The 24,561-nt window shown below is 45.8% G+C and overlaps 2 protein-coding genes and 1 long non-coding RNA gene across 3 annotated transcripts in view; 1 reads left to right on the forward strand and 2 right to left on the reverse strand.

The window, feature by feature from the left end:
- Positions 1 to 11,380, reverse strand: part of LOC135911487 (uncharacterized) — a 77,079-nt gene extending 65,699 nt beyond the window's left edge. The window contains exon 1 of the mRNA XM_070526501.1: positions 10,008 to 11,380. Within this exon, the coding sequence (XP_070382602.1) occupies positions 10,008 to 10,947 (940 nt within the window). The 5' untranslated portion in view covers positions 10,948 to 11,380. The remainder of the gene's footprint in view (positions 1 to 10,007) is intronic.
- On the reverse strand, positions 375 to 8,386 carry LOC139050288 (uncharacterized). The gene is made up of 2 exons (XR_011508839.1): positions 6,241 to 8,386; positions 375 to 950 (listed from the first exon to the last, which is right to left on the reverse strand). It is a non-coding gene; the product is annotated as an uncharacterized lncRNA (long non-coding RNA).
- A 137-nt stretch (positions 11,381 to 11,517) lies between the features above and the next one.
- On the forward strand, positions 11,518 to 23,035 carry LOC135911489 (deoxyribose-phosphate aldolase-like). Its single transcript, XM_065443801.2, has 7 exons — positions 11,518 to 11,723; positions 11,790 to 11,887; positions 11,948 to 12,095; positions 13,087 to 13,323; positions 14,873 to 15,001; positions 20,147 to 20,259; positions 22,244 to 23,035. Exons 1-7 carry the CDS (start codon positions 11,693 to 11,695, stop codon positions 22,448 to 22,450), a joined length of 963 nt encoding a protein of 320 aa, XP_065299873.1. The 5' UTR covers positions 11,518 to 11,692; the 3' UTR covers positions 22,451 to 23,035.
- The last annotated feature ends 1,526 nt before the right edge of the window (positions 23,036 to 24,561 follow it).

Consider the following 24,561-nt stretch of genomic DNA (forward strand, 5'->3'; position numbering starts at 1 on the left):
TCTGTTCAAAAGATTCCGAGATGTCTGCTACGCGCCGCCAAATCTCGGAGGATACTACTAACTTTTTCCTTTCTTCCCCTCTCCCCATTCCGTTTTTTTTGCGACCAGTAACGTTGCATGCATCGATGACATCACTCAAGCGCTTGCGCCGCTGTTTATATGTTGCGACGACGAGCGCACAAAGCTGTGGTTTCACTGCGTTAGTTTTATCTAAATTAGCGCAACAACCATGCCAACTGTTAATGAGGAAATAGAACTTCATCGTTTGTGATATTGTACCTCTAATAATTCACACCAAAAGGAGTATTGCAGATAAATGTGCCATCTTCCTGCAATATCGATAATTCCACGCGCTGGTTCGCCAACAACACGAAAACAGCAGAGAAGAATTTATTGCAGAAAATTGTGAGAAAAGTGGCAGACACGGGAAAACGGGAAGAGACTGCGAAATGCAAACGTAATGGAGAATACTCGGAAATAGCGTGATTGCAATAAACTTTACACAAGCATAAGAACACACACAAGACGTGTTGAACATATGCAGATATTGTAAAAAAGAAACTACGCGAACAAAACAGCAATAATTTACTCACAATGGGATTGTTGCGAAGGAAAAAAAAATATGATTGTTTCTTGTACTTACGACTATGAAGGAGGGTGATTTAAGGTAGCAGAATTATGTGAATGGTTGCGTGCCAAAATAAAATGGCTGCAAAACAATTGGGCACGCACCGAGGTCACCATCTCCAATTCGACATACAGTGAGTCCCTCATTAAACACCTACAAGATATTGGCACGTCAGTAAGTTAAGCACTTCGACTGTACTGGGGGCTCTTCACCTGCTGTCTTCAAAGCCTTGCAATCGTCTTCTGATACTTGGAAATTCACCCTTGAATATGCCTGATGTCCTTTGGCTGTAGAGAATCTGGGGAAGGAATAGTGGAGATTCCTGCAATACATAGAACGACAGAGGCACAAGGTAAGCAATACTGGATCCTTCAACGTTTCTGAATGTGGATGTTCCTTCGTGTAATACATATTTTTTCTGATGTAACACAATGACTGTCTCTGGCATTAAAGTATGTCATCAAAAATATTAGCTGTGACGGAAGCTTGCACTCCAATAAATGCTAAGAAAGAAGTAACTTTCTACGGTAAGGACTCCATACACAATTAAAACATCAAAACACGTATATTCAGCCCAATGCAATACAGCTAATAACGCTCGAGCACACATGGCACAGAGGTTGAGAGAATGCGCATTATGGTCATAATTAACATGTTGCACGTGCACGACTTTACAAATAGCCATATTTCTTTTGCAAAACTGGAGCTCTATATTTTTTTTTATAAGTGGCTGCGCGCTACCTTCTTGAATAAATTAACATAAAGTACTCTGCACCGAACGGCATGCGTTTATAGGCCGCATTATTGCTTAACGAACCCTTTCATTACCATTTTTATTTTTTTGAACTTCGTCATTGTTTCGAGCGTGTCTCGCGGCTCGGACACTGCAGCAAAAAAAAAGAAAAAAAAAAGAAATATGGCTCGCCATTCCTGCCCTGCGAAAGTGGATGTCTGGCGAAGCTGTGGAAAACGACACCCTACAACTGCTGAGGGCGGTACACAATGCTTTATTGCTTTATAGTAATGGTAATTGTGCCAGCACGCCACCACTGGTCGTATTGCCCTTTCTTTTTTTTTCCTTAGCCACTCCTGGTATTCACGCTGCTCCTCAGGATTCCGAACTGTAACAATGAAATCAGTTGCTAGGCTTGTTCTTTTATATATGAAAGCTAGTGACGTCACTCTCCACGTCGTAAGCTGCCGTCGCCGTGGCAGCTTGCGCAGCAGTAACCTTTACCAGGAAACGGACGCGGGGGTGCGCTACGTGTTTCGCATTGTTATCAGAAGCACATCAATTATGTAATTCGGATGCTTGCTTTATGCTTGCTTGTTGAAACTAATGCTGTTCTATATGTGGTATTCGCGATTCTAAAGAATGTGCGCACTCTTCACTTTGCTGAGGGCTTCAAGCCTGCTTCACCACCGCCGCCGGTCGACCTGGTATGGCACTACCTCTGGGATCGGCCCACATTTTCGCCCACGGACATCGACACGAGAAATGTCGACCAGCAAGAGGCTGACAGCTTCGCTGTAAAATTTATGCAGAAACTCCTCTGCGAATTGTCTGAGTCAGCATTGTGCCACTTGCTCACCTTCACGCAGCCAGGTGTCATTATCAAAGTAATGAAACTTGATCCGACCAACACAAACGATAAGGCTCCGACGACATGGACTGCTGTAGACGGCGGCGCAAGGTGAATTGATGACGTAAGCAAGTACTACAGATGGCGGCGTCATGTGCGCTGGTGACGTTCAGATAATTATAAGCCATTATCGCTCTTTAGCGCCTTATCCCTGGGCATGTGTTTGCGTTTGGGCTATGCGTTTGGGCTCGGCGCCAAGTGGCAGCGGCCTCGCTTGTTGTCGGGTGTGGTGCAGCTGGTAGAGTAGTTTCTTGTTCATGCCATTCCTCTAATTTTAGGCGTCGCATATTTGAAGCTATTTGTTTTAACTCTGTAGAGCTGAGTGCGTCTGTCCACTGAAGAGGAGGTCCCGGAATATTTGCGCGGTATAGAGCGTGGACCTTTTCATTTCCCTCGATGTTACAGTGGCTAGGTACCCATTGAATAGTGATGTGGTGTGCCGGCTTATTCTTCGTATATCGATGCAGGGTATCGCGGATGGAGTTGGGCAGTTTTCTCGTGAGGAACGCTCGGCATGCTGCTTGACTGTCTGTGCGAATGAGGATGCTGTTGTGTGTGTGCTGTGGTGCTGTGACTGCTTCAGTTATTGCCACCATTTCAGCTGTTGCTTGGCTAGGGAAGCCTGTGTGCAGGCCTTGGGTATACGCATTGGTCGCGGCGTTGTATGTCGCCGTGCGGTGTGTTGTGGGGTCCGTACCCGGGGATGCGTCTGTGCAGTACACAGTTGTGTCCGGGGGATTATGTTGGGTGCGCTTTGCGCGCGGTTGTCTTCTTCCTTGGTTTGTTCGCGGGTCCATGTTGCGAGGAATTGGCAGCGTGTGAATGTTGTGAAGTGCTTGCCACAGTGGAGGTGGGAGCTTTATTTGAGGCATGTTGTCTTTAGAATGTCCAAGATCTTTAAGCAACGTTTGACATTGGTGTGATCGTTTCAATCTATTTGCGATTATGTGGGGACGTCCAATAGTCTGCTAAGATTTGGAAGTATGTCGGTTTGGCTTACTTTGTGATTTCGCGCGTATCTTGGAAGTCCTAAACTGATACTGGCGAGTTGCCTGTACAGGTTATCCAGTTTCGGCGCTGCGTTTTTGTGAGGTGAAGGTATGGCAGCAGGTATAGAATGGTGGGTACTGCAAATGTTGCGACTATTCTGCATAGATTGCGCTCGAGAATTCCTTTGTTTCTTCGTGTGGTGCGGTATAGCAGTCGTTTGAGTTGAAGTTCTTGTGTAGTTTTTTTGCATCCAAGTGTCGGCCTTGCCATCATCTTGGATGTGGAATCCAAGAATGCGAATTGTTGTGCGTCTTGGAATTGGTTTATTTTCAATTCGGAGATGGATGAGGTTGCGGAGTGGTGTGCTGAGCGACCTCTGGTTCGTAACTACGATATCTTCCGACTTTTACGGTGAGATGGAAAGACCAATTTCTTTGAGATGGGAGTGTGTGACGTTGATCGCTTGTTGTAGTGTGCTTTCAATGTCGCTTGGAGACCCTGCATGTGCCCACAGTGTAATGTCGTCTGCATAGATGCCGTATCCTAGGTCGGGTACGTTTTGCAGCTGCGCGCTGACACTGTTCAAGGTCATAGAGAAGAGGATCAGGGATAATATCGATCCCTGAGGTACTCCCGGCGTGAGATAACGCTTCTGATATTCCTCTCCAGTTACCTTGACGCTGATTGTGCGATCGTGAAGAAAGTTGTGTATGTATAAGGTCATGCGCTGGCCTGGTTTAAGTCTTCGGAGGCCTTCTTGTACAGCAGTGTGGGTGACACTGTCGAAGGCGCCCTTGACATCAACTCCTACCACTGCTCTGACTTGGCTGGTACTTTCTGTGGCATATACATCTTGGTATATCATATACATAGCGTCTTGTGTGTTTATGTGAGGGCGGAAGCCTATGACTCTCTGGTCTAATGTTTGGTGTCGTTCCTGGAGCCAGTGAAGGCGTGATACAACCATTTTTTCCATGGCTTTGCCTGCGCATGAAGTCAGTGATACAGGTCGGAAATGATTTGGGTTGTTGGGTGATTTGCCAGATTTAGGGATTGGTACAACAGAGGCGTGTTTCCAGCTTGGTGGAATCTCGCCTGTTTCCCAAACTGTGTTTATATATTCGAGAAGTCTTTTCTGTTGTTTCGCTGGCAGATTGGCCAGCATCGTGTTAGTGATGCCGTCTGTTCTTGGGGTTGTGTTGCGTTTGGTGTTGTTAACTGATGTAGGAAGCTCGTGCATTGTGAACGGTGCATCTGCCTCGTGTGGTAGGCTGCTTTGTTGGGTTTAAGTGTGGTTTTTGGCTGTGAGGTGGCCGTCGAAAAAAAAAAATAAACGTCTGCAAGCTGTTTGGCCAGCTCTTCATCTGTTATGTTGTGAGCGAGTTGGATTTCGGCAAGATGGTTTTTTTGCGGGAGTTGCCCCAGAAGCCTGCATAAAGTGTCCAGGGATTTTTCGTGTATAGTGATTCACCTGCGTGTCCTGTGTGTTCACATGTGTGTATCCAATTGGAGGCGGCAAGGCTATCGGCATATGTTTCAGCTTCTTTTGCGAGTTCCTGTATACGTTTTTGTAGTTGCTTGTTGCGTTTATTTCTTTTCCACTGTTTCGCTAATTTGTGTAGCTTGTCCAAGAGGGTCAGAAGATGACCATCAACTTCGGGGAGCTCTTCTGTCCGTTGTATGGCGGCGGTAGGTTTTGTGTAGGTTGAGGTTACATTCTGTGTCCACTCATCCCACATTGATGATGTAAGGTTTTCAAGAGTAGCTCGGGATTTTGTCCAGTACGTCAGAGCAGCAGGGCCAATTGGGCATCCTTTGTTGCTTGTGCGTTTGCGTTCCTTTTTTTGGTATTGTGATGCTTGTAGTGATGATTCAGTGGTCACTACTGAGTGTTTCCTGTTTGTTTTCCCATTTCGGTTCGTGTTATTCATGTCCAGGTGAGGTCTGGCTTGATGCCACGTTCTACCAAGTTTCCTGTGTGCTTGTGTTGGGTGATGTTTTAGAGTGGCTGAAGTATGATTCTTCAGAGAGAAGTAGTTGTTTTCCATTGGGTTTGTTAAAGGTATAGCCCCATTCTATGTGTTTGCTATTGAAGTCTCCCAACCAGATGGTATCACGTTTGCTGTAATTGTTGAGGTGTTTGTGACATTGTGAACTATACCTCAGTGCTTTTGAAGAGCGATAGGTAGTTATTACATCTAGGTTGTACGTTCTGTAAAAGCAGCTGCGTGTGTGTACAGTTTCTTCTGTGGCCGTGTTGATGGAGTCTAGAAATTTTGGTCGTAGTGTGCTTGCTCGTTATAAGTGTGGTTGTCATAGCAGGCGTGTGAGTCGACGGTGTTGTTTCCTTGCCGAGAGAGCATTTCCTTAGTTTTTGTGCAATGCTTGGGTTTCAGTAGGCAGTGTATCCTGGAAAGGTTATTGGGCCTACTGTTTCCTGCAAGGTGATAACATCTGGCTTGTGTGGTGCTGTGAGAATGAATTGAGCGAAGTTGTTCTTTTTACGAAGAATGATTCTACAGCTGGCCAGATTGTTATCAGGGGTGACGCGTGACTTGAGGTTGAGTTTAATGTGTTGGGGGTGTCCCTACTTTAAGGCTGGCCATATTCATGTGTAGATTCACTGTCAGTGTTGTGTGTGGCCTTCTTGCTGGGGCCTTTGGTTGGTGTAGTGTCTGTTCGCTTGCAAAGACGTCGTTGTTGTGTTTCGAGTGCATGTATAAATTGCTGCATGCTTTCTATCGTACGTCTGAGTACTAATGCTCTCTACTAGCATATTCATTTGTGTAGTTCAGCATAAGGTCGCTCAGAGTGCAAGGTGAATTGTTCTATGCTCACTGTGAGTTGGTTTGTGACGAGTTCATGCGTGTGGTCACGGTCACATTCTCATTTCTCTATGTTGTCGATTCTGTGCAAGATGTCAGTAATGTAGCTGGGAATATGGATGTCGTGTGGTGTCAGAGTGGCTGACTGACTTACCTGCGTGGGTTGTGGCCTTGATGGTTGGTTGGTCGGACGGTCCTCACTTCTGTCTTTGGATGGTCTTTCTTGCATGGCTATTTGGTGCGGTTGTCGAGCGGACGTCGGCCCTTTCTCGAAAGTCGGTAATGGTCCTGCGGTTTTCGGTGTTTGAGGCCGTACGATGTCCCCTTGCATGGGCTTGAGCTTTATGGTCCGGGCTGTCATGGCATAAGTTTGGTCGCATTGCTTTGTTCTTTCTGCTTGTTTTGGAATGTTACCCTGTGTCTGCACATCCACTTTGATGGATTTTTTATTTGCTCTATTTCTTCGAGCCCTGAAAAGCGATTGTGAGTGGTTATGTGGGGGAAATTATTTTTGGTATTGTCGGCGGCTGTTGTCCCTTCGCCTGCAATTGATTTCACTTGGGCTTTGGTCTAGAAGATTCTGGATGATCTCTCCTGTAGGCAGCTGTTTGAGTGGCCTTGTCGGCGGCTTGTTTTTTTGGGCAGGTGGGGACTCGGGAGCTGTGCGTGCCTTCGCAATTTATGCATTTCATGTCGCAGTCGTGGGGTGCTTATTTAGGGTTATATCCAGGGGTGAATTGGGTGTTGCATCCCTCACATGCAATGTAGTCTTGTGTTGTGGGGCAGACATCCGTTCAGTGTCCTATGATGTGGCATAATGCGCACTGTACCACATTGGGCCAGTAGGGAGCCACCGATGTGACTACCTGTCCCACTAGTGCAACATGCGGGGGTTTTGGGTCTTTTACTGTGATCAGGATGCATTTACTCTTGACGAGGCATCGTGTTCTGAGAAGTTCGGCACCCCTGACAGTGATGCATGTGCTAATTTTGTCGTCCGAAATCTCTATTGGTCCTTGAGCTACTCCACGAGCGTTCCCTGGCTCGCTGGCTTTGTAAGCTGTGGCTTGGTGTTCAGTGATGTTGTGAATGACTGTGTGCAAAGCGAGAACTTTCATCAATGTTGATTCTCGCTATGTGGAAGCGATTATGAAGTTCTGGGTGTGCCTGATGCGGATGTTGAGGTCCTGGGCTTCTGATGAAGTCAGTACGGTGGCCGTGACTACATCGTTTGTGAGGTGGAATGCCAATGCAGTAGCTAGGCTGATGTGGTTTCTGAGACGGAAGACATTGTCCTGTGATTCTTGTGTGCATCTGATCAAAGTGACCAGCGTGAATGGAGTTCCAGATTCTTCGGTGTTGCCTGCAGGCTTGTCTGTGTCCATGCTATGCACTGACTGGCCAGACCTACTGAGCTGTGGCATCGTTTGACCTAGCTGCTTTTTTGAACGCAGTGATCAGAGATGTGGCCACGTTGGTTAGAGTATGGTGCAAATCACCGAAGTACTCACTAAGGTGATGCTTTGGATTGTGCGGTGCCTGCTCCCGCGTTTTCAGCGGGGTCTCTTGGTTTGGTCCATTAATTTCTGATGAAAATGCACGGAGCTGGAGAACCGGAGCCGCCGGAGTCTCGGCGCCAGCTGTGCCACGTGCGGTACCTCGGGGATGCCCGGCTGGAAGCAGCGGTTGAGCCAAAGTACATGCCGTGGAGCAGCGGTTAGGCACATCTGACCTCAACAAGCATGTGTGGTGTTCTCCCAGCTGAAGGAGCGTATGTATGGCTGCGGCTATGGCATGCAATTCCGCTGTGCATGAGTCCATGGGAGGAAGAACGGCTGCGTGCATGACATGCGAATGTTGATCTGTGCCAGCTATGGCCGTATGTGTCCCAGACATGCTGGCACCTGTGTAAAGCTAAGATCGGTGTGGATTGAGGGCAGTGTAGCAGATGTAGTATGCAGTGCGTTTGGTGCGTCGGGCTGAATTTAGTAGTGGATGCATGTGCCGAGGCAGTCGCAATACGTGAAGTTGTGAGCGAGTAAGTACTGGGGAGTGTAGCTTCACGTAGAGGGGGGGCACGTGGAACAAAGTGGCTATAGTAGGAAGACGGCATTTGAAGTGCGCAGGCATCAAAATCAGTGCTTGTGCCAGTGTGCGGGGCCGAAAAGCATGTGTGCGTGTGATTGCAGCACGGGTGATGGGGCCGACAAGCGGAGCAGAGCAGGAGAGCAAAGGAGCTCTAGCCGGACACTGCAGATTGAGCGGAGGGCCACGTCCCAACAACCCTGGTCCTGCCTTGCTGAACCAGGCTTCGCCCCGGCTTACAGCGCTGTCCTTCGAGGCTAACTGGCAGGTCCTGCCATGGCCGGGTTTCGCCCCAGCTCCTGACGCTTCTGAGGCAGGCTGTGTTCCGGCGTTCACTGCCACGCTGCCGTCGAGCCCGAGCTGCGCCCCGGCTCCTGTGTTGCCGGGACAGGCGGCACTATGCCGTTCATCGCGGTTCCTCACCCGCTGAGGCCAGGCTGCACCCCAGCTCCCATCACTGTCGTAGCGACTTGCAGCTGAGCTATGCCCCATCGAACGCTACTCAACCTCTATGACTCAAATCGGCTACCAATGGAACTATGAGTGGCGCAGAACTGAACGGAGATTAGCGACAATAGTGTGGCACCCCTGTTTTATGTAGTATCTGTATTTAGTTTGTGTCTAGTCCCATGTCTGCTTTCTGTGTATAAATTCGTTCCTGTCTGTCTTGGATGATTGCTTAGTACATCTAGCTGACCTGCGGCCACACGTTTGTCCACAGTGGTCTAGTTGCGTCAGAATGTGCAGTCCTTGTCATGTGAGAAGGCGGATTTCCTGACGGCGTCTGTGGATAGCCACAAGTTCATCAACCAGGTTGCGACAGCCCAGTTAGAGCAGGCGCAGGTTGCTGGCATTAAGGGGAAGTCTCATAGCGAACTTGGTGGGTGCCTTTACATATCAAGGCATCCAACTTGGTTTTCTGCTGCTGTGCAAGTCAAGTGTACAGGAGATGGTAGCGGAGGCGGGATATTAATAGTGCGTCGCAGAGTCTGAACATATCTATTTTTTTCATTTCAGCCCATGTGAGGAATTGGAAATATGACGGAGCATGCCGAGAACTTGCTCGCCCTCTTTTAGGAGGTGATTGACAGTGGTAGAGCCACTACCATCTTGCTGGATGTGGAGTCACACAAGCCGATGTGGGTAGCAGCATGATGTATGCTCTTTAGAGCATGTTGCAGGGTGTCTTGTATGCGCCCTGCCGAGCCAAGATTTACCCACAGGGTGATATCATTGTTGCGTATAGTGTAGTGCAAGTCTGGGACAGTGACAAGTGCTTGATGTATATGGCACATGGTGAAGTTGAACAGAGTGGGCGACAGTACAGAGCCCTGTGGAATGCCACGTTGGGGATGGCCGTAGTTTGATGATGTGACACCGCCTAAGCTGAGACAGTATGTGCGGTTGCAAAGAAAGCAACCGATGTAGTTAAATAGCTTGGCTGAACAGTTTGTTGCTTGGAGCTCCTCTAGCATGCTGTCATGATGGACGTTATCAAAAGAATTTACGAGGTCGACTGCAACAATTGCCTTCAGCTGAGCGGTGCTGGGGATGGCAAATATTGCTTCCTGGGATCAAGGGTACATGTGAGAAAGGGGAAGAAAAGCAGTCATCAAGATGGGGTTGTTTGCGAGGAGGAGGATTGGACTCATCCATGTTTTCTGTTGGTGGCAGTAAGGTTACAGGGGCTGGCTTGATAATAAGTGTGCAGGATGCATTCGGGGGATACGGTACAATAGTTTTTATCAGGGCTTGGTGATAATCTTGTGCATTTTGTTTGGCTAGGGTACGGAGAGGGGTAGTTGGGAAGGGGGTAGGGAGGGGTGGCTGACTTACCGGCGAGTTCTTGAAGGCTGGGAGCGGAGTTGTTGTGGCTCCTGGGTTCCGCTTGTTTCTTCGTTTTGGACAGTGCGGTCGACTCCTGAAGGGGCTGTTGAGAATGTGGAGTTGATGTTGTCAGAGGAGCAGACAGTAGATAGGTTTTCACGTAGGCTGAGCCGTTTGAGGTAGGCGAGGCGGCCTTGCAGACAGCAAGATCAGCTTTTTCACCTACGTCGCACTCAGGGTCATCGGCAGCGTGATCTTTGCCACAATTTCGACAGCCAGGCTTGCACCCGTGTGGTATTTCAGGATCTGGGATGTCAGTGCCACAACTTTTGCAGCGGGGTAAGTCACGGCATGGACAAACATCTTGTCGGTGACCAATGACCAGATGTGTGACAGAACTGCACCTTGGGGGGTGAGGTGAACATCGCTGCGCCCCGTTCTTGTAGTACACTGTGTATGGGACATGGGATCCGCGAAATGTAATGAGGGCTGTGCTGGTCTTGCACATCATGCAAGCAGACAAGATGTCACAGGTGTGAGCGTTGAGGTGTTTGAGGAGGTCCATCGATGAAATGTGGTGTTTAACTTGATGTATGACGCGTTTGCAGGAGTCATGGGGAGGCAGTTCGTATATCTTAATATGGAAGAGTTCGTTGGAAATGTTCACTGATTCAATGACATACAGCTTGGGGAGGGTGTTTAAGTCCGTGACACGGAGGTTGGCAAGGTCCTTTGATGCGTGAATTATAGCAGAACCTGATAGGATTTCTGTGTCCGTGAGGCGGGCTGCACGACTCACGGCAAAGTGGAGCACAACGGGCCATAGTGTGGATAGTTGCAGACCGGAAGAGGGACGCAAAATTAGAAAAGTCTCCGTTGGCTTACATCTTAGTCGTCGAGGAGCCGCCGTAGACCAGCCTTCGTTGTCTGTCACGTAGCGTGGAGGCATGAACAGGCAGGAAGCCAGCGACTGCACCTTGGTGCGCTCCGTCGTCGTCAGCGGCTCGGGGCGGTGGTAGATTTAGCGGTCCGCAGCGGTGCAAACGGAGGGGATTTGTGCGTTTTCCGTGGTGACTAGCACACACAGCGCCCGGCGCCTCGGCAGGCCCGGGCCGACGCTTGCAGGAGAACCCAACAATCCTCAAGCGCATTTTAAAGCTGCTAGCCATGGCCGCAGCTCGGGTACTTGTAGGGCCACTTGCCGGAATCGACAGAGCTAGCTCGGCCGCGAACCGACGCGAGCGGCCACTCTCACCGTTTAATACTCCACGAAGACATTCGATGACGATACCGCGGGTATGGACCGCTGGCCCATGCATACTGTTTGACTTCATTATTCTATGGTTTGACTAAAGGCTTTAGGTTTGACGAGCTGCCAGCTGGTTTCACGTGTGTGATATCGGTAGTGCCCTCTGCAAGCGATTCTCCAAGTTTTCGTTACTGGGTCGTGTCGAGAGCGTGAGGTGGCGCCACATGCATACTTTTCAAACCGCAAAAGAAAGTTAATAAAGTCTTCTTGCATCTAGGCACTCCGGGCTGTTTCACTTCTTATCGCGTTGCCGGCGTCTGTTTGGACGTTTTGTGGTACAGCCGACGTGAAAAAAAAGGAGCATTCACACCGTTCCTTGTGATCACTTCCTCAATAAAAAAGAAACCGTAAGGAACGCGAAGTTTGAAATTTGTTTGGCGCCAAAATGAAAGCCCGGAATGACGGCCGCAAGTTCGGTAAGCAATACGTTTATTTTGCAGCAAGCTCTTTACGCTAAAAAAGCTGTACCACTGTCTGTTCAGACCCTGATTTGTTCGCCGGAGTGGAGGTCAATCTACCGGCTGCATTGCAGCGCGCCTCGCTTCTCAGCACACGCCGATGTGTGAAGAAGGAGTTTCAGGTAAACGCCAACATGCTTTTGGATCCGACTGCTTTTAATAACAAGTCTGTTGCATTTCAGGCGGGTTGGCTGTTGCGCGCGATTACGTGCATCGATTTGACCACGCTTTCGGGAGACGATACTTACAGCAACGTGTACCGACTTTGCTCAAAGGCTGCTCACCCCCTGAGGGAAGACATTCTAAAAGTTCTCGATGTACCCAAGGAAGGTATAACTACGTCTACAACGTTGTTTCTTTTTCTTTTTGCATGTGTAGCAGTTTCACGCAGGAAAGCTCGTTTCAGACAGCACTCTCCGAGCTTGGCGCTTATAGCACGGTCAACACATTCAAGTGAACACCTATATCATAATTAAGAGGGACGATAGATCAACAGTTATTTCCTTAATTTTTTATAGGCGGGAGGGAGGACCTTGATATGATGCGTAAGTCGAGCCCTCATAAATACATGGTCCATAAGATTTACTGTCGCATCTTGGCTGTAACCGACATCAGTGTATGTACTAATATTATAACATGTCTTCATTTTTAAAGTGAACCGTATCGTACACAGTTGCATGACATACACATGCCTTTAATCAACAGAGATCAAACGAGATCTTTTAGGCTGTAGCCAACATCTTGAGAAGTTAACTTGTCAGAACATTAGCTACAACCTAAGACATCTCTTCTTTGAAAACTGTTAATAATTTCAAGTATTAATCTTCCTGTGGGTGTCTTTCTTTGGTTGAATACATCTGTGCTTTATGGTAATGCACATGGTTGTTGATATGTGCAACACCTGTCAGTCTGCTTGTAACATGTCGAACCGCGTAGCTCAGCGCGAAGTTTCTGTGATTATGCTAAACCAATTGAAAACTATTGCTACATTGGTTTCCAGCAAGAACTGCTAGGGGGCTTTAAGGGAAGGGAAAAGTTGTGCCTTAATTAATATATTTCAGTTTATACCCACTATTGCTTAGGAAGCTGTGATTGGCACAGCAGCTGTTTTGTACCCAGTCTCACATGAAGGACACTTTTAATCGGGATCGAATTTCGGTATTTTGATTGACTTATTTTGCACAATCTTCAACAGGGAGCCACTTGTGGTCGAGACATTCAATCCTGATCGGGCTATATTGTGATCTTAAGGACCCCTGTGACAGCAATATCAGGAATATGGAGCTGACTAGCTTAACCTTTGCATACCTTATCTGCACAGATGTCACGACAGGAGCTGTTTGTGTCTACCCTGCGAGAGTAGCCGATTGTGTGAAAGCATTCCAGACCATTCGACCACCCAAGAAGATTCCAATAGCTGCCGTGGCCACAGGGTTTCCCACTGGCCAGTATGCCCTGCCATCTAGACTGCAGGAAATAGAGTACGCCGTTGAGTCTGGTGCCAGTGAAATAGACATTGTCATCAACCGCACAGCCGCGTTGACAGGAGACTGGGAAAGTAAGTGGAAACTGTTATGAATTGGTATGTGACATTACACGTTTCACGATAGCAGAAACGAGAATGTAGAGTTCATATGGCTTTTGACATTTGTTTTTGTCGCGTTATCTTTCCCTGGCTGTTAAACAGCACATAGTGCAGATTGTGATGTCTGGCTTTAATATGTTGGCCAAGGCATTTAGTGCCAAGCATTTTGTTAAAGGAACGGATGAAAGTAATAAGTCATAAACACCCTTTCATGCCTGAAAAATGCCCATCCAATGTTTTAATGCATGGAAGAATGTGGCACACTTTAGAACTTTGAGTGTTCATGGCAGGACTGGATAGTCCCTTGAATGCCTCATTTCGAATTGAATGTCATTGACTCGCCAAATTATTTATTTACTTGTCGCAGGAGGTGATGGTATCGACTCTGTCATTGTGCCAACATGCAGAAATGCACATCACGGCGGGAGTTGATTTACTGTGTCAATTCCATGTCTATGGCTTTCTAGTACTGCTGAGCAGGTGGATTTGGATACATTTCTGGCCGTGTAAATGTACCATGTGTAAATTTAGGTGCATGCTAAAAGACTTCACGTGGCCGAAACTAATGCAGCTTGGCTTGGTTCTGCTTATCGCCCAAGACAACACAATGAATCTTTATAGAATTACATTTTCAGCTCATAAAACAGTGGGCATACACGGGAAGCCTCAGCTTGGAGGTAATGTTTCAACAAGGGGCCTTGTCTTTGTTTGAGCGGCAGTTACTTTCCTTGGCAGTGTATATATGGGGCCTGCAAGGTGAAACCACATATTAGTAATCTTGATTAAAAAGGAAAAGGCTACGCTAGCTACACAAATGCTTCTTGCACAGGGGGTTTATGTCTTTCAGCAGGAATAATTTGTATAAACAAGTATACTGAACAAATGCACAATTAACAAAAGCTTGTTAATTCACCTTTTTATTTTGTGATAATACTATACTTTTGTATTAAAAATTTCAACAAGATCATATTCAAATGCACCCCTGTTTTGTTTAACACTCAAACACCGCATATTTGTTGAGATATTCATAATCAAATTTGACGAGTATGCTAATTTCGCAAGAAATATGCATAAATAAAAAAAAATTGCGGATGTACATGTGCTGCTCTCTTGTGGCTGTGCAAGATGTCATATGCCATACGTGTACTTGCTTCAAACGAGTTCATTAAAGCAAATTTCTGAAGCAGACAGAACCGGCAACAGCGAAGTTGCTGAAAAATGAATTGTGGTTTAAAAGGTATGTATTGCTTATGAGTCATTGCTGTTTCAAGTTTGTTGCTGCTTCAGATGGTAATAGTCGTTAATAATATGTATGTATGCTACAAAAGGTGTGTATTCATGGCAAACATAAAAAAGTACACTCTATTCTGCCCTCTCACCTGTTGTATCTACCTGATTTTGCTAATATTTAAGCTGACAAGTTCTCAACTATGCTAGTACAAAAGTCTGCATAAACGTTTGAGCATGACTTTACACATGTTAATTTCTATTTTGTAATTTCAAACTTTTTTTCCTTTTGCAGCTGTTTACAATGAAGTCCGTGCCATGAAGAAAGCTTGTGGTGAGGCCCACCTCAAAACAATTCTTGCCACTGGTGAGCTGGGATCGCTCCGAAATGTTTACGCTGCCAGCATGGTCTGCATGATGGCTGGTAAGTCCTTGGTACACTCTCCGGTACTATTTGACCGGATCTTGCCTTAGAGTGGGCAATGGTAGTTTCATCGTTCTCCAGTGTAACTCGTCGCATGCCTAACCAACCATCCATGCAATAGTCCACACAGCACTTGATTTTACCGACTGCGGGTGCAAGCTGCAGCACTAATGTGTAGCCTCTGGAAGCAGTCATGGTTAACGGGTGCACTAATGACATGCCTCACTATCACTTTTTTGTACGTAACCTGCTCTACTGACATTGCATACATCTGCATACAATAATGCAGTGGGTACACAGTATGCAACATATGCATGCAACGCTTCCACGGTTACTACTGGCCATGACTCAGCAGATGGTGTCCAGTAGAAAAAGAAAGCTGCTGATGGTATGGAAGGCGATTTCATTGACTGCAAAGATGTCAGGGTAAACTATCATTCTAATTGGCCACACTTGAAAGCAGGTGTCAGTCATATGCAGCAGTGCAAAGCCAAAATAGCCAGGAAGACTATACTCCATTTTGCAAGTCGCAGTGCTGTCGAGGCCAACGCTACTAGATACTTTTCAGTTGTAAAACTCTGCCTGGGAGCGGCGCGAGAAGGTGACCCTCTGCCGTCTCCTCTCACGAGGTGGCGCTGCCGCCATGGTTGGCCTGGTTGGCTGCGGAAGCTTCCCAAAGCAGCAGCGCGCCGTCGACTCAATGCCACAATTTTTTTTTTTGCTGCACTTCGTGGCGCTAAATATTCAAAGAATAGCCTTTTTACATTGTGCACTCTGTAAAAAGCAGCTAATAGGCGAATGAATAGGAGAGTGAGGATTTTCGTTAGTAGAATGTTTTATGTACACATGAAAAAAAGAATAGGACCAGTACAACGCCGGATTGATGAATCTAAGCATTATGCATCGATATTCACAAAAGACGCGCTTTCTTGGTTGCTACAGCTACCTTATGACTGCTTTCTAGTCGAAAGTTTGCATCCCTGAAGTAAAACTGCATCCGCATAACAATGAAGAAATTCAGTACTTCGCACGTGAACGCGAACATATGCGCTGCACAACCAAGAAGAGGGAGGCAGCACCCCTCTAGATAATCTAAAACCTTCCAAAATATCTCTCCGCAAAGGCCTGCCTCATCCAGGGAAGCCGACACACTTTTGTTAGCAGTCTTCATAGAGCCCAGTATCTTTGGCATCGGGTGCTTTAAGGAACCTTGCTTGAGACTTCTGCACTCAAGTAACTGTCACAGCCAACTGCTGGGGTTTCAAAGCTTATGTCCGTTATGCATAGATCCCATGGGACACCCTTTGTGACTTTACGAATAACATATCCACACAGATAATAAACAACATTGTCCCCCATGTTCATTGCTCATTGCTATGCTCATTGCAAGCACATTCTGGTGAGCTGCTTCGCTCCAGGCAACTTATCAACGTCGCCTCAATGGCATTGCGAAGACTACTTTTTTTACTTGCAGGCTTCTCTCGTCTGCTTGAATGTGTCATTGATGTTGACGAGCACAGGTCCTGGCACACCGTCCACACTACCACGTAGCGCTGTTTTAACAGGTGTATACAGGTTTAGAAGGCGGATTATCTGCGTGAAGTTGGTTATAGTAGGATGGGACTCATCTCAACCGAAGGAACGCACTAGTCTTATGGATTGCTGAAAGAAACGTGAGAGGGAATTTCCTAGCAAACAGTGCAATCTGAATGTAGTCACAACAAATGTGAACAGTGTGTCTTACCTCCAGTGGATCTTGATGTAACTTGGCTGTCGAAACATAGAGCACACCTGGACGCGGCAGATCATCGACAATGTCTAAAGTCTACATCAGAGCTACTCGCAGTGACTTTGTCGTTTGTTGTGGTGCAAAAACCTTCAGGTTCTTTTGAATTGCATTCTGTTCTGTCAAGTTCAGCTGTTCCGAAAAATCTTTGATGACCTGACATGATTAGTGTAACAATTTTATATCCCTTAGGAAATGCGCACGAAGTTCAAAGGCGGTGGTCTGATAAACTATGTTGACGTAGAATGCTCGCCGACATTTAATAACACAAAAAAAACAGGAGCGAGAACAGACAAAGTGATAGGAAGAGCGCTGCGCCCTCCCTAGCTATCACTTTGTCTCGTTCTCGTGTTTTTTCTTGTTTCATTGCCGTTTCATTGTTCCATTGCAGGTATGTTTGCTCACAAGGCGTGCAGCATTTTCCTGGCACACAAATAAGAAACACGAGCAAAACGTGGCACGCTTCTGCACGCATCGGCGTCTCTGTCCACCCGCACAAACGTTGTTCGCACCACCCGCCTTCGGGCTGACAGTGTCGCGCGCGCCACCCCGCGGGCGCGACAGAAAGGGGCCAGGTGCCGCGGCGGAGTTTGACGACTGAAAGTAATCCAGTAACGTTGGTCGAGGCTGCAGGGCTCACTAGCCAGTAGGAAGATTGAATGCGTCTCGAGATGCGTTCTTCCTCGCCGTGTCGTCTGCTCAGCGACTTGCTGAATTCGCGGTATACGACATGCACGCAGGAAGGTCGTAACATTTCACAGCTGTAGCATATCATCTACCAAGCAAAAGCACATCTCCATGATCCAGTCATTAATTGGACAGTTATGCCCAGAACTGTATTCTGCTCAGCAAGGATATTGCCTGTGATTGCCTCGCACCTTCGGCAGTGCTGCAGATAACTTGTGGGATGGCATATAGCCGTGAGGTGCTTCTGACACAACTTTCGGACACGAGAAGTGTTTGCACTCAACCAGAGCCGTGCCAACGTGGGCACAGTACTGAGGGAAAGCTGTACAGGCACATAGCACTTAGGGGCATTAGGCATCTCAAATGTGCCAACCTATCGTATGCGTAGCACTTATAGTTCGTCAGCAGATTTGCTAGGAGTATTGTACTGAGTTGTGTAGTTGCTGCAGTGCATTACTGCTGTGCTATAACACAGCAGTAGTTCGTTGCAGCAACTGCTTAACTTCCTGAGAATGGCATAAAATGATGCGTTCAGAAATATTCTCAAAGAGGTGGGAAACAACAGACATTAAATGCCTTAGTATAACAAAGCATGCATCTGACCATGCAGGAGGCACGAGACACAAACGTTGACTTTATTACAGTGCAGAGACAGCAGTGCAATGTCAAATACTGCTGATCATCGTCAGATAGTTGTGCAACAATTACAGATGGAAGTCTATGCAAGATAAACAAGCCGTACAAGCACATGTGCACACTGATGGCTAGCACAGAACTTGAGGTGTAATTTATATTTCCGACAATCTGCCAGGTGGTGACTCCCGCCATTCAGTTTTGCAGTGAATAGTGTACTATAATATGCCCTACCTTGGAGTGCAAACTTGAAAAGTCCATCAGGGGAGGTTAACAAACCGTGTCAAGCAACCTTCACATAGTGAGCATTTCCGTGGCATGACAGTGGAGTCCCCTAGGTAACGTTGCCCATGAGAGCATGCCATTAAAATTGCTTGGGCCTAATGCCTACATGTAGGCATGCTTTCCCAGGTGCAAAAGTCAACGTTTCGGGAAAACGGAATTGATACTGTGGGCTCATTCATTCAAGAAGAGCAGGCATGCATGTAAGCAGCTGCGGAACAGATTGACCTCAAAACCCAACCTCGCAAAGCATCTGACCTCACTCAACCTCAAACGAACGTCTGAAGTTGAGGTCAACAGTGCCAATTTCTCCTAGCTGGAACCTCTTCTAAACATCACTTCACTTTGGGAGGTTGAGGTCGACCTGATAAGGATGTCCCCCTCTGGCCACTACACAATTGCACCGCTTTGACACTGGGTAATTTGTGGGTGGTTGGGTGCACCCCACTGAGTGAGGGTAGTTGCATCTGCATGTGTATATTTCAGAGGCCACAGTAAGCTTCAGTGTAATGGACAAATACGACATGTGCATCACCTAAAAATAGTTGTTAGAACGAAAATAGTGTAACGCTATGAGAGTGTTGCTGTCACAGTAAGTGAGTTCATGTCTAGAGAACTTGCTGAAGTCTGTTGCTGTTGTCTTTTTTCGTTTACGTTGGTGCTATATTTTCTGGCACAGAGGTGTTGACCGCTGCCCCTTGCAAGGCCTCGGTCTGAACGCCCCAGCTACTGGGGTCAACTTTTGAAAGCATTTGGCCAGCATTAATTGAAAGCACTGTGTTGTATTTGCATAAAGTGTCTAGGGAATTGTGCTTTTGTGTGAAAGGTACCTAAATGACCAGAGCAGACACCATTCCAATGACTAGTTGCATGAGCATGGCAATAATTTGAGCCAGGAGTCACAAGAGCTTGTGACGTTCCGTAGGTAGAGTAAGTTCTTACATGTGGCCATGGCGATAATCAGCTGGTCAAGTGCTAATCAAGTTGACTTGTGGGAGAAAAGAGGTTGCAAGGGAACTTGGCAACAAGCACTAGTCTTTAATTGCCATTCTCCTCTATTTTGAACCCGCATTCTACATGCAATATGTCACAACATTTTGGCTGTACAGTGCAAAGAATGTAGGTGTGAACGCAATGTTGAGTGCAAAGAGTAGTGATAGAAATAAATGCCCTCCACCATGGTGGCATAGTGGCTATGGCGTTGTGCTACTAAATTCGAGCCTGGTGATTGCCACTTTTTGGTACTAAATATAATCAGTCATTTTGCCAGCTGCCACGTTTCAGCCGCAGTAACTGTATCTGCTGTCAGCAGGCATTGCATGCTGGCCTGGGCTGCTGTCTTGAGCCCAGCAGCCAATGCTCCATAGCTCTGGCTGCTATGTGAGTCGCATGTGTTCAGGTTAACTTTGACAGTGGCAATGCATCCAGTGTGAATGGTTGGAATAACGAGTCACGTGTAGCCGTCAGGTTGATTACAAGTGTGCCCGTGCGCAGGGAGAATGAAACATGTCTGTTTAAGCAGTTCACTCATTTTTGGTCTTGGTTCACTGAGTTCTGAGCTAGGTTCCATGGATCGCCTTGATTTGACTAGACTATGATTAGTGACAGTGTTTAAGAACACAGAAACACTTTGTTATTGGAAACTTGGGTGAATGGTGATGCAAAGAGCAGAAGTTCAGTGCGTGGGACTACATTTGCAGTGTTTACCTGTGGCTCAGATACAGTAATCCATATGAATTTCTTTACTGTCTGTTCAGGAGCCGATTTTATAAAGACTTCAACAGGAAAAGAAGGAGTCAATGCCATTCTGCCTGTTGGAATCACCATGGCAAGAGCAATATGGGATTACTACACTGACACCAAAATCAAGGTCTGTAACACCAAGAAAGTCTACAGCCTGTTTTTTTCCCCTTTCCTATACACAAAAGCAGTGGAAGATAAAAGGTGATTTGATTACTAATTGAGGTAAATTTATTTTTAGAACTTTGAGCACATGGAACTCCGTTGCTAACTCTAGGTGAAATACCAAGGAATGTTTTGTACTGCAAATTGTAGACCATGAAATGCGCTAACCACTGCTTGCTGGTGACTTTAGTTGAGGAAGAAATGTGCAGCCTTCAGTCATGATTTTCTTCGAGGGTAGGTCATGTTTTGGGCACGGGAGACAGCAAAAGATCTTAAGGTATGTAATCTGTTGCTCTAACTTGTCCTAAAGTAATGCTGACCCAAATTCTTGTACTGCTTCATTTGCTTTAGTAAATATAGTTGCCAACTCTGTAATCACAGTACGAAGCCTCGGTTCTTCCCATACAAAAAAGTTATGGCTGAAACTCTCGTAGGTGGCATTATCGTAGTGCGAAGCATTGTATAGTGGTTCCTTATTTGTGCCCTTGCGAACGAAACATTCTTGCTTCTCTTCCGTTAGACTAGGGTAGCGCTGCCTATCCCTGGCTGTTCTGGCGCATAACGTAAAAGCAACACTCACTTTCTTTGGTTGAGGCATGTTTGCAATCTGTGTGAGAGTAGAGGCAGCTGTGGAAAGTGGCATGCAGCACCCTGCGTACAATCATTGCATCAATGACCATGTGCCTCCATACCAATTACCTACGTAGTAGCTGCACCCCTAGTGCATGAAGTGGGTGGAGCTTCAGACTTGTTTTTGGGTGATGTGGCTTTCGTGCCCAGAAAACTCAGGACCCCAAAATTATTATATGGTCATGTGATTCACCTTAAATGGACTCTTACTACATAGGCAATGCAGATTGGCTAGTTTCAAACTCCAAAGTCAGCTTATCACATCACACTCTTCACAAAACCAAGAAATTAAGTTTTGGTTAACATTTCAAAATTTAACTACTCCATATATCCTCATGATTTTTCATCATTGTACACATTATTAGGTTTATATCAACATCGTAGCATTATTTTGCTGGATTTGTAAGTGAAAGATTAGTTATTTAATGTGAACTGAAAAATGTATGATGACCTTGTGTGACCTTGCTCAGCGCTCCTCATATAATGCTTTGCATTAAAAATAATGAATTGTGGCATCTTTTAGTACAACTAACTCAAAGTGCATGAGAAATCAAGCTTAGCATCAGATGTGTTGGACAGGATTTTGTGACAGGTGGAAAGAGTTGGAGGGTGGGGGTTATGTGATATGAACGTCGTGCGGGTTGGTCAGCTCCTGCATCTGTGTGGGTTGGTTGCAGGGGCCACTGTTGTGGTCTTGCAGAAAACTAAGCGATGGGATAACAGGCACACAAAGGAGGCAGGCTCACCAGAAGACCATGTTTATCCCGAATTGAGTGCTGAAAAGCACAAGTAAAAGAGGAAACGTTTGCCGATGCAGCTTGCACCTAGGTTTTGCTAACGTGGCCCGTGTGTGACTTGCAGTCAGTGCATCACACTGACTGACACATGCATTAGGGGATTTTGGAAGAAGCAGGGGAGTTGACCCCTGCTTCTGATTTTTATCATGTGTAGAGAGGCCCTTGTCAGCACACCCTGAGCCATAAAGCCACGCTGCACTTGGGGCGTATTTTGAACCAGTTGCATTAAAAAAGGATATCAGTATTGATGTTTTTGTACGTTTTAGTGATTGAGGCAGCATACATTCGTTATGGCGTAGAGAGATATTTAATGAGGGAAACAAAATCGAGATGCAAAATTGTTTCCCAGCACTCTAATGTGTGCCGTCTGTCTTTGATTGCTGCTGATTACAGTTTGTATTAGAGCTTCTGTTTTTCATATTCTCACCTTCTTTAATGCATTGGTGACATGTTTGTGCAACTTATTCCTGCCTTCTTTAATGCATTGGCAACATGTTTGTGCAACTTATTTGCCTTTTATAGGTTGGTTTCAAGCCGGCAGGTGGAATCAGAACAGCAAAAGATGCACTGCTGTGGCAGTTTCTCATGAAGGAGGAGCTGGGAGACGATTGGCTCTTCCCGGACTTGTTCCGCATTGGTGCAAGTGGACTGCTGGGTGACATAGAACGCCAGCTATTCCACTATGCAACAAAGCGTTATGCTTCACTCAGTGAAATGCCCGCATGTTAAGTTTTGCTTAGAAGACCTACATTGGCGGCGTTTGCTTTAGAGTTTTCCTCGCATGTGTAGTATGCAAAAACTTATATGTGCCTTGCATTCCTACTTGTTCATAGGATATGGGGCGGCGTTCCCATAGTGGAAAAGTTATATAGTGTAGTTTTCTGTGTACCATTGATGTCAAAAGATTGTGGGACACGGGTTGCCATGAGAAAGCTGAATTACAGTTAAGTATTCGCTCGCAGCCAGAAAATCAGCAGAAAATGGGAATTCCAGGCTTGGGAAACATTAATTTCCTTTAATTGTTTAGTTACTCGTCCCATAAGTTTTTGACACTAACTGTATAAAATGTGGTGCATTCTCAGTATTGCATTCATGCAGTTTTCTACTAGCTGTTATGTTGCATAAATGTGCATTATTTGTTTTAAGTTTCATTTCATAGTGAATTCCCTAAAACTGCCGACTCAAATCAAGTATGGTCTACACTGACTTTGCTTGGTCTACATGAAAATTGGTGCTACTAATATATTTAGCTAACGAGCCTGCACTTGTTCAAATACCTGAAATGTCAATAAAATATTTTAGTTTTGTGATGAACACTGTCACTGTTTTCTTGATTAGGCATCCTTGCGAGGTTCATGCATGCTTGTCTGCAAACTGTTGCATTTCTTTGTAAAGGCTCAGACCTCGATGTTCAGTTTATCATGGTGACAGTGACATTTTTGCAAGTTTTCATTAACACCTTAGATTAAAGTTTGTTTTTTGTTGTTGTCTTTAAGCTGTGTGATTCATTCAAGAGAAAAGTTTGTCAATAAGCGTTTTGCTCCCAGTGTTGTCTCACTGATTACTGAATTCTCTTGCTGAGCAAAGAGCCGCAAATGAATTTCAGAGATGGTGGCCATGTTCTAATGGGTGTACAATGTTAACATGCTCACGTACATTAATATAGGTGCATGTTAAAGAGACACTAAACGTGAATATTAAGTGAAGGTTTACTGGTATGTTGCACTCTTGGAATATCAAGGTCCGTCTTGACAATGCTGTAAACTGAGCAAGTTTGGATGAATTTATGGCAGATAGGCAGCACAATAAATCAAGCCATGGTGGAGCACAGGCAGCGCTTGTGGTCCAGTTCTGTCTTGTGTCCGTGTATTAAATTCTTGAACTGCTTTTCCATTAAAAGCACTATTTTGACTTTTATCATGACTTGCAGCTTTGGGAGCTAGAATACATGGTAAATTGGGATACAGGGGATGATGCCACATTGAACTTCGCCTGCACTAGCAGCTCAAGACATCTCAAGTTTTGACACTGTGTACTCAAGACCAGTTAAATGCTTATTAATAAACAAGGACTACATTGCAGGCGCACAGAACCAGGTTAAACACACCGAGTCTTGAGAACTGTGTGTTCAGATGTGGCCTAAGCATGCGAAAATGTTTGGAAATTCGTGACATTGCACTTGTGTACTGGTGCTGCAGTGTGGTTGAGAAATTCGAAGAGCTTAAGTTTAATACTGGTGGTTTGTGCAAGTAGTGCATGATAAACAGACAAAAAAAAATTTCACTTGTCATGCGTAGTGCTAAATTTCTAACCCTCTTTTACAGACGCAAACACTGCACCGTTTAGTAGTGCTGGCAGTACATGCTCAATGCATTTCTACAGCAGTCATCTCTGCTGCAGTGTGTGGTGTCAGCTAAATTTAGACAGAACCAGTTAAAAATTGTGAGATTATTAAAATAGAAATAGCAGCTATGCTTGGTGACCTACGTGTGTAAAGGCCTTCAATCACACTATCAAAAAACTATAAGTTATTAAAGCATGATGTCTGAATTCATTGAGCATGTGCTGGCCACCCTATGTAATGGTCTACGATATGCCTCAACAATAAAGCACATGAAAATTAGTGTTATATGTGTTACTCTCTCCTCTTGTGCTTTTTTATTGGTGCTACCTACATCAAAACTTTTGCATTTCTTGTCTTGGTTAGCAAACAACCTTTATGAGCCAATTGACTGAAAAGAAACACTTGAAGGAGTACTTCATCAGTCTAAACTGTCCTGATGTTCTCTATTAACCCTTCATAGAGCCTCATCTGGTCAGAATTGAGAGCACTTTGTTAT

Source organism: Dermacentor albipictus, chromosome 10, assembly GCF_038994185.2.
Source record: "Dermacentor albipictus isolate Rhodes 1998 colony chromosome 10, USDA_Dalb.pri_finalv2, whole genome shotgun sequence".
Classification (NCBI taxonomy): Eukaryota; Metazoa; Arthropoda; class Arachnida; order Ixodida; family Ixodidae; genus Dermacentor; species Dermacentor albipictus.